The sequence below is a fragment of the Schistocerca nitens genome, chromosome 1 (assembly GCF_023898315.1).
Source record: "Schistocerca nitens isolate TAMUIC-IGC-003100 chromosome 1, iqSchNite1.1, whole genome shotgun sequence".
Taxonomy (NCBI): domain Eukaryota; kingdom Metazoa; phylum Arthropoda; class Insecta; order Orthoptera; family Acrididae; genus Schistocerca; species Schistocerca nitens.
Window position 1 is genome coordinate 401,669,647 of NC_064614.1, and position 10,835 is coordinate 401,680,481.

The following is a 10,835-nucleotide window of genomic DNA, read 5'->3' on the forward strand; positions in this document are numbered from 1 at the left end:
AATTCGCACATCAGTAGCAGACAAATTGCGCTAGAACTGGGAATCTCAAACATCGATTGCACCCCTACCATATTTCTATGCACCCTGAATTGCATGGTGATGACTTTGAACATCGTGTACAGTTCTGCCACTGAGCACAGGAGAAATTATGGGACGGTGACAGATTTTTTGCACGTGTTCTATTTAGCGACGAAGCATAATTCACAAACATTGGTAATGTAAACTGGCATAATATGCACTATTGGACAATGTAAAATCCATGATGGCAGCGACAAGTGGTACATCAGCGACCTTGGCGGGTTAATCTATGGTGCGGCATTATTATTATTTTATCGATGGCAATCTAAATGGTGCAATGTATGCTGATTTCCTACGTAATGTTCTACCGATGTTACTACAAGATGTTTCACTGCATAACAGAATGGTGATGTACTTCCAATATGATGGATGTCCGGCACATAACTCGCGTGGGGCTGAAGTGGTATTGAATAGCATATTTCATGACAAGTGGATTGGTTACCAAAGCACCACACTATGGCCCGCACATTCACTGGATCTGACATCCCCGGATTTCTTTCCATGGGGAAAGTTGAAGGATATTTGCTATCATAATCCACCGACAATGCCTGACAACATGCGTCAGCGCATTGTCAATGCATGTGTGAACATTATCACATTGGAACAGCCAAAATAAAATGTTCAAACATACCTACGTTCTGCATTTTAATTTAAAAAACCTACCTGTTACCAACTGTTCATCTAAATTTGTGAGCCATATGTTTGTGACTATTACAGCGCCATCTATCACAAAGCAAAAAAAGTGGTCCAATTAAAACATTCATATTTCTTTATGTACTACACGAATATGTAATAAAAAAATGGGGGTTCCTACTCAAAAAAACGCAGTTGATATCCGTTTGGCCTATGACAGCGCCATCTAGTGGGCCAACCATAGTGCCATCTGGTTTCCCTCTTCAAGCTATACAAGTTTCGTTCTTTGTAGTTTTTTCGTTTGACACTTATTTCGTGAGATATTTGGCTCAATCACGATCAATGGACCACTCTGTAGATGAGAATCTTAATTGGAAAATTCATATTTTGGATCTCCTAAAGCGACTAGGTTCAGCAACTTTTGCAGTCAGAATAATTGCCAATTTTGAGGATGTAGAAATTAGTAAAGTAACATACTTTGCATACTTCCACTCTCTGATGTCATTTGGAGTAATATTCTGGGGCAACTCAACACTTGGGCAAAAGGTATTCACTGCTCAAAAGAGAGTAGTTAGAATAATGTGTGGGGTTCATAGTTGCACATTTTGTAGGCATCTGTTTAAAAGGTTAGGAATTCTTACAACTGCTTCACAGTACATTTACTCAGTAATGAAATTTTTTCTCGACTACATGGACCAGTTTAAAATCAACATCAACATTCATGATTACAATACCAGAAAAAAGAAGGACCTACACTATCCTTTACTTAACCTATCTTTGGCACAGAAAGGGGTAAAATATGCTGCTATAAAACTTTTTGATAAATTACCAGATGAAATAAAATGTCTCACAGACAGCAGTAATAGCTTCAAAAACAAATTGAAATCCTTGACAATTCCTTCTATACCATAGATGATTTCTTGAATATGAGTAAATAAATTTGGAGATATAATATATGAATTCTGTGCCATTTAAGGGAATGGGATAGATAATAGAAATATTTAGGTATAACACTATAATGTTTAAAAAAAAGGGCCTTGTTTTCTGTGGGCATTTCTTGTACATTTTACACATTTCACATTATAACGGTTTTTCCATGCTATTGATCAATGGAACACATAACTAACTAACTAACATCTCCATGAAGACCTCATGAGCTCTAACATACACTGTTGCCTACACTGTGTGTGCTGGTAAGGTGTCATGCCAAGTGATCAGAAGTGCTCACGTCAAGTAGTGCTCATATTCTGTATGGTGGTCCCTTCAGCTGTGATACATTGTCAGTATTGATCATTCCTCCTCTCTCTGTATTTCCTAAATGCATTATAATAAATCTCATTGACTGAAGAGACATGCCGCACTACTCAACTTGAATTCGTAGTGTTTCCTGTTCTGGAAGATTTGTTTAAGATGATTACTCGGCTGTGGTTTCCACAATTATTTGGCTAAGACGCTTTATAATACCTTGGCACTATTTTATATTGATCATGGACTACCGGGTCTATTTCTGTGACTTCCAAATGTTTCAGAATGGATGAAATATCTACAGATGCAGCATTTGACATCTGGTTATCTCTTGCTGACAGAAAAGATTTCTCCATTTATTAATGCACATTATGTACTGATAGTACTACAAAATATGTAGCACAGTTTTTTTTATAATGTGTCACTCCTCTCTGTAGCAGGTACTTTTCGGATACCTCTGGCAGCATAAAAATGCTTAAAGATGGAAGAATAAATGAATACAATAAATTAAGTTCACTTCATTTGCTTTTCAACAAAGATTTATATTTCCCCCTCGGTAGAAGTGATGGACCAATTCAAAAAATGGTTCATATGGCTCTAAGCACTATGGGGCTTAACATCTGAGGTCATCAGACCCCTAGACTTAGAAGTACTTAAATCTAACCAACCTAAGGACATCACACACATCCATGCCCAAGGTAGGATTCAAACCTGTGACCGTAGCAGCAGCATAGTTCTGGACTGAAGCGCCTAGAACCACTCAGGCACAGTGGCCAGCTGATGGACCGAAACACTGGTGTTTCTCTCAACCAGAAAATCTATACTGATGTCACTATACAAGGTAAAACTGCAAATATATAATCATATAGCGTTAATTAAAATTGAGCATTTTTTATAACTGCAGAGCAGCTCTTAGAGGGACACTTTTACCCAAACAGTAGATGCCTCTACAGGTTTTCAAATGCTGCAACCTACTGGCTGCATGTAAAACACCAAACAAAGTTAGAGTCAGGCAAGCTTTTTCAGTCATGTCACTGTATGCTATGACAGAAATTTTGTTCCCATGTTCCCCTATGATTGACAATGTAAATTTGGCTTAGTTGTTAATACCAAAATGTGCTGACCTCACTAGACCCACAGAGTCCTGTTTCTAATTGGCTGTTTGAAATTGTGTATTCTTGTACAAAAAACACATAAAATCTCCGGCACTTTTGTTCAGTGTATCATACGTCAAATAAAATGTTTTTACAGGGCACCCTATATACCACAGGCCATTTGTGATAAATGGTTTAGAATTTTCATGCTGAACATTGATGCTTATATATAACATAACAGCACTTTCATCGCCTAAATTTTGTCACCTACATACAATGTACAAAATGCAAAATGAAAAGATACACAGATCATGATTAACTGAATTGGTAATTTGAAAAATGGAATGAATCCAAAACCTCCTTTTGTGGGGAAACACAAAAAACTTCTTCCTGTTCTTATTTTTAATTCTGTCTGAAGATTTATGTGAGATTCTTTACATTAACCTCCTATCTCAGTACTTTGGAAAGATGAATTGGATTGTCCTGAGGCATGTATCACAATATAAAAAACCAAGGATTTGTTCCCTTTTTCAAGCTGATTATGAATTAGGGATTAAAACTTCTTATTACAAAATCAGAAATCATTATATTTTCACAAAGTTTCATAACAGAACACATACCAGAAATATATATAGTACTCACAGGCTTTGAAAGCATTATCCACTAAATTTAACCTGAATATCATTACTGTACTGTCCAGTAGCTGCTGTTGGTCTCATCAACAGCTCCTCATAAAATGGTGTGGACTCATATAGTATATATGTAACTATCTTGGATACAACCTTGGTCTTCTTGGCTTGTACTGGAATATTTCCACTGTATGACATTTCTGTTGGGATATGGGACACTCTTGCTCTTTTGAAGAAAGAAAGTATTCTTCACCACACCATCAATGAACTTAGATGCAGTAAAGTAACTTTTATGGAAGAAATATTCTAAACCTGTATTTGCAAATAAAAAAATGAGGACATTTTCAAAGAGTCTGTTACCATCATTGCCAAACTAACTTGCCTTTAAACCATCCAGAATATTTACTTTTTGAATAAACATTATTCATTTACCTTTAATGAAGAATATCTAAACTCAGACATCAGACATTAAACACAAAATAGTACTCTGATGCACCAAAAACAAAAGGGCTTAAGAAAACAAACACCAGATATGAACACCAGGAGTTTGAGCAACCACAGATCAATGCGAATGAATCAGAAACTAGAATATGTTCCATTATTCAAAATAACAAATCTTTTGAAGTCCAATTAAGCTAGCACATGAGAGGTTTTCTGTCCCTTTTTAGAGCTGACCATGTTCACCTATATGCTAACATATTTGATGGGAAAAAATGGTTTTATGGCAATCGTTCCCTTCTTCAAACTACTGATTCAGTTAAACTGATTGTATGGAAATGGACTCAATCAAAATGTAGTGCTTTTCTTCACAACCACCATGAACAATAGCTTACACAATCACTTTTCCATGCAAAATACTACTTAGGTTTAATAATAGTTTAATAATGGTTAATTAGCTATTTTACCTTTCTTCAGCTTGTAGGCCTCAATATAGTTTCCAATCAGTACGACTGCCAAGTAAACTCCATATATTATTATCATAGCTGAAAAAAAAATACTGAAATCAGAGTCATAGTTAAGTCTGATGCATCTATAGGAAGTTTATAAATAACTGACAATGCCAACCTGTGGTCTCAATGTATGTAAGGTGTCCATCAAGGAATATAATATACAACCACAGAACCGCCATGAGATAAAATATACTGTCTCTCAGAAATGATGTTCCATACATCTTGAAAGGTGTGCACAGTAGAACAAATCCTGCTGTAACTGTTGTCACAAATATTCCACCTCCTGAAATGTTTAGGAAGATATTGTCATTGACGTGGAAAAAATAGATGAAACATGAGTGTATTGGCACATTTCTCTTTTGTTTTGAGTGAGAAACTAAAATTATTCTGAAGTTAGTTCATATGACTGAAACCCTTCCTCTCCCTTACCCTCCTGTTAACCTCTACTTGGTTCTGTGGGCTATCACCAAACTTACTGTAGTAGTAGTAGTAGTAGTAGTAGTAGTAGTAGTAGTAGTAGCTTTATTCATCCGTAGATCCCTTTTTACAAGGATATAGGACATGTCAAAGTATTTACAAATTTATATCTAAAAACAAAGATGATGTGACTTACCAAACGAAAGTGCTGGCAGGTCGATAGACACACAAACATACACACAAAATTCAAGCTTTCACAACCAACGGTTCCTTCATCAGGAAAGAGGGAAGGAGAGGGAAAGACGAAAGAATGTGGCCTGTGGGTTTTAAGGGAGAGGGTAAGGAGTCATTCCAATCCCGGGAGCGGAAAGACTTACCTTAGGGGGAAAAAAGGACAGGTATACACTTGCACACACACCCATATCCAACTGCACATACACAGACACAAGCAGACATTTGTAAAGGCAAAGAGTTTCGGCAGAGATGTCAGTCGAGGCAGAAGTACAGAGGCAAAGATGTTGTTGAAAGACAGGTGAGGTATGAGCGGCGGCAACTTGAAATTAGCGGAGGTTGAGGCCTGGCGGATAACGAGAAGAGAGGATATACTGCCGCTCATACCTCACCTGTCTTTCAACAACATCTTTGCCTCTGTACTTCTGCCTCGACTGACATCTCTGCCGAAACTCTTTGCCTTTACAAATGTCTGCTTGTGTCTGTGTATGTGCAGTTGGATATGGGTGTGTGTGCAAGTGTATACCTGTCCTTCTGCCGAAACTCTTTGCCTTTACAAATGTCTGCTTGTGTCTGTTTATGTGCGGTTGGATATGGGTGTGTGTGCAAGTGTATACCTGTCCTTTTTTCCCCCTAAGGTAAGTCTTTCCGCTCACGGGATTGGAATGACTCCTTAACCTCTCCCTTAAAACCCACATCCTTTCGTCTTTCCCTCTCCTTCCCTCTTTCCTGATGAAGCAACCGTTGGTTGTGAAAGCTTGAATTTTGTGTGTATGTTTGTGTTTGTTTGTGTGTCTATCGACCTGCCAGCGCTTTCGTTTGGTAAGTCACATCATCTTTGTTTTTAGTTTCCCTCTATTATAGCCATATTTACAAATTTAGATAAATTTAAAATAAGCCAATTTATTTACACATATATTTACAGACTTCTAGTTAGAGACAATCATTAGATTTACTCCTGGTATACAATACTTAATTTTTACAAATAACTTATTAAATAATGTAATGCCACATTGTTCACTCATATCTCACTATCAGTCACTGCACACACTACACACACATTGTTTCATAACACTTCACTCACTACACACACACACACACACACACACACACACACACACAAAGAAAGAAAGAAAAAACGCTGGTGATCTCTGCAACTTCCCATTTGCTATCCTGAAAAACAGTCAGCATCCCTCCATAATGAGTGAGATGTTGAGCTCAGAAAGAGGAAGAGGAAGAGATGTTAGTATTGTGCTATGCATAGCTTGGGGGAAAGTATTTCTAGAAAGGAAAAAAGAAGGAAAAAACAAAGTGAAAGTGTTATGTGGAGTGTTGGATGTTTTAGAGTCATTATCATTATTTATATGTATAACATTTTTTACCAAACCCCTACTCTGTCTAAGCTAAGTATTCATTCAATGTATAAAATGTATTGCATAACAGGTACTTTTTAGCTGTCTTTTTAAATAAGTGTATTTTTGCAATTTCTTTAATCTCTTTTGGTAATTCATCATACAGTTTTATTCCTTGGTAGAAAATGCTGTTTCGAGTTTTATGTTTATTTTTTCTTGGTAAATGTAAGTCGAGTCTATCTCTTGTTGCATGGCAGTGGACAGAGCTGCTTGTGCAGTAATTACCAATGTTATTTTTGATGTGTACAACTGATTGGTAAATGTATTCACATGGAGCTGTTAAAATACCCAGTGTTCTGAACAGATCTTTACAATGAGTTTGATTAGTATTTTTGGTTGTTATTCTTATGGCTCTTTTCTGGAGTTTGAAAACTGTGTTCATATTTTGTGGATTTCTTCCCCCAAAAAGAATGTCATAGCTAATAATTGAGTGCACATACTAATAATATTTCTCATCAATATTGCTGAGGGTTAAAACTATAATTTTTAACTATATTATCCCTCCTGCAATGCTGGAGTGGTCTCAGATATGTTGTGGGAGCTTCTCTGCTGTTGTCAAAATATTACTCACTATTTTTCATCCCAACTATGCTAGCTGCCTCAATCAGAGTTAATATCTGAATTGTAAATACTGTACTTTTCATTTTATTTCATGTTCATGGGCCACCGCAAATGTACTCGATAGTTTCCTTGTATGGAGAAGTGCACTATAATTCATACAAAGTTGTTAATATACTATTCTTGTCTTTATGCTTTATACATACCGTAGCTATAATATCTAAAGATGTGTAATGAGAACACTTTACAGATCTGATGTTTGTATTTAATAACAGATGTTTTGGGTGTTTTCTAGATATCCAGTTTTTAGTTTACTGTATATGATAATGACAAGTAAACATGAAATCTTCAGTCTGTGATACATTGTGCAGATATTACACATGACCTGTTACAGAGACCCACCAAGTAACCTGATGTACCTATTATAATATGAACATGTTTATAAATAAATATAGAGCTTATAATGGGTCACCCTTCTCTAATATTACTCTAATATTACTCTCTAATATGCCTACGTAGTCGACCTGCTTTGCACAATGGCCTATACATGAGGAACAAATAAATGATTTTCAAGCCCATGATATGTAGCCTGCCCTGCAACGACAGATGTGTTGCGGGAGCAGTGTTAGCCTGCTTTATTAAAATGTATTCCGGGGGCTAAATGTGCCGATGAGCACGTCTGTAGACAGCTTGAGATGGACAAAGGAGGAGATGGGAAGAGCAAGGGTGAGAAGAAAATAGAAAGAGAGAGGGGGGAGGGCAAGATGCATGAGACAGGTGGAAGACATGAAGGGGCAGTGGCTAGCTGGAAAAGTAAGAGTGGAGATGGAAGAGAGGGGGTCAGAGATGGGGAAGGAAGATGTGGTCACAGAGAAGCGGTGCCACAAATGGATAAATGGGGGGGGGGGGGAGGGTCGAGGAAATGAAGAGACAGAGAGAGTGGAGAAGAGGCGATAAGGCAGAGGTGAGAAAATGAGGTGGACAGACGGAGGGAGGAAGAGGGGGAGAGGGAGGTGTGTTCAATATATGTCTCAAATGCATGCACAGACAAAGCCATGGGGAAAAGGCTAGAGTATGAATAAATGAAAATCATTCAGATAATAGAGAACAAATTTACTTTATAAAGTTTCACAACATGATGGCAAGAATGAGTGAGTGTGGGTGGCGATTGTCTACCAAAAATGGATGCAGGTGCAGCAGGAGAAGACAATTCATGATGGAAGAAATTTTTTACTGCAGTTTATTTGCAATCATTGGACTCCATTATTACTAGGTTGATAGCGAGCGAAGTGAATACATCACTCAGTACTGTCAGAGTCAAGCAGTGTGGTGAGCTCTGGTTAACTGTAAAGCACTGAATGGCTACTGCATAAGGAAAGGCTCATGATCCCCAGCCCACATCCCAGCCGTGTCACTGCTCTGCAGCAGTAAAATGCTCAGGCTGTAGACAAACGTTCAGATACTGGTGACTGAAGAGACTACAGCGTCATTACTACAGTGCTGAACAACAGGGGCAGTACATCACATCGCTGCCCTGTTGTTTGATAGCAATGGCTGGTCTGGGAGGAATTTAAGTAATACTGTTCTCTGCTAACTGATAGTGGCTACAATCATATTTCACTCCAAATGATCTGGAACAGAGGCAATGTCCGGGACATCTGTCACAATTGGATGTGTGGGTTCACAATGTAATATGCAAGCAGAGCTCTCAATTTGCAGCATTGTTCCTAGAGTGGATCAGTGTCCTTCAGGTTGGAGCTGAGAAGAGGATCTCTGTTGATTCCCTGACGGGCTTTGTTGAAGATTTCTGGACCTGTATTACGGAGTGGAGAATTGTAGGGCTCCAGTTGATAGGTCACAAATGCATCGCACAGAGGAAGCAGCCACTCGGGTAGCAAAGTACTTGTCGCGTGAAATGCTGTTTTCTTAGGCTGGGTGATAATTTGTGGTCCTCTGATGAATGCTCTCCAACTGATACACAGAGCAAGACAACCCCATTCACAAAGTAATGTCACTTTCACTGTCAAAATTTTAACAGTAAATTGCCGATACTTCATAACAAAGTTTTTGAATTTACTGTCGTCCAGGAAAGTGTCACACTCAAATTATTCTTGGCACCAAGATGTGGCTGAAACCCAAAGTAGAAAGCTCCAGAATATTTAGAGAGTCTCGGAACATATATCGAAAAGATAAATTAGCTGCAATAGGAAGCCGAGTATCCACTGGAACTGAAAAATATACATTGTCTACTGATATCAAATGGGGAGTTTTCTGGACACGAGTAACAGATGTAAATGATCTCAAGTTAATTATCAGATATTTTTACTGGTCATCCGATTTCCCAGTGACAAGTTTAGAATCATTCAAAGGAAGCAAATGCTCAGTAGCACGGAAATACCCACAGCACGCAACATTACAGCCCTATCCAGGCGGGCTAGGAGGGTGGCTGCAATTGTGCTGATGCCACACTTGTGCATAGTATTGTGTAATGGTCTCTCTCTAGCATTCGAAAATGGTAATATTGAGCGCCTGCAGCTGCCTTGTTCGAGCACCAGTGGAGCATCAGTAGCGAGATGGTGTGCAGGTTTTCGCGCAGTTCTTGAGTTACTGACTTCTATCTGTTTGACTGAAGTAAAAAAGAGTATCTTTGACATTATTTGTGCAATTTATTTACTAAGTGGAAGTGTAACTTGAAAATGTAAAAGCAGGAAGAAAGAGAGTTTTGTCCTGTGACACGTAGGTAGGTACCAAAACAATTTCAACAAGATTTTGCGACTGAAAAAGGAAACAGTCTCTGCAACAAAACAAATCCGTAGTCTACATTGTCTGTAAATATTTAAAACATCTTCTAGGCAATGTTGATGAAGTGTTAACATCAACATGGGCACTCAGTAGGAAATACTTGTGGAAGGTAGACAGAACCAATAGCAATGATACATAGAAATGCAATGGTATGTTACTGAAGAAAAGAACCACTCTAAGGAAAAAAAACCTTGCTACCGTGCGGGCTATTTGCACTGCAGCTTGTGGCATTGGTTTATGAACTATCCAGCACGTGTGTTGTGAGGGAAAATCCCCAACGTTCGATTTGCCATGGAAAAATTTTAAACAACACAGCTCTTTAACGAAACAAAACGAGTTACCAAAACACTTTGTTAGGTGGACAGTCTATAAATTTGACAATAGTAGCGATTACCAAACCATTAGCAAAATTGAAAAAAAAAGTTAAGTGAAAAAATAAATTTCACTAGGTCTGCTATATCTGTGAGATACATATTAAATGATATAGGATTTAGATACAAGCGTCGGAATGACGATTGAAAGTTTGTACTTTAACGGAATGACTGGCGTCAATCATTAATTTTTTCCAGACGATGAATTCGCTGCGTTCTTCAGTTGACATGTCACCTATATTCTATTTGGATGAAACTTGGCTTACTCAAAACCATTCACTAAAGTACATAACGGCAGAATTCGAGACGAAGTGGGGTCTTAATGTACCTGTTGGGAAACGGACTAGGCTGATTGTTGTGACTGTACGATCAGAAAGTAGTTTACATATGTAGCAAGACAAACAAGTCAGAGGAT

The 10,835-nt window shown here is 38.0% G+C and overlaps 1 protein-coding gene across 1 annotated transcript in view; it reads right to left on the reverse strand.

The window, feature by feature from the left end:
- Positions 1-7,333, reverse strand: part of LOC126249771 (uncharacterized) — a 72,398-nt gene extending 65,065 nt beyond the window's left edge. Inside the window, exons 1-3 of the mRNA XM_049951493.1 lie at positions 7,261-7,333; positions 4,745-4,912; positions 4,585-4,662 (exon numbers count right to left, since the gene is read on the reverse strand). Coding sequence (XP_049807450.1) covers positions 4,585-4,662; positions 4,745-4,912; positions 7,261-7,333 — 319 coding nt within the window. The remainder of the gene's footprint in view (positions 1-4,584; positions 4,663-4,744; positions 4,913-7,260) is intronic.
- Positions 7,334-10,835: the final 3,502 nt, after the last annotated feature.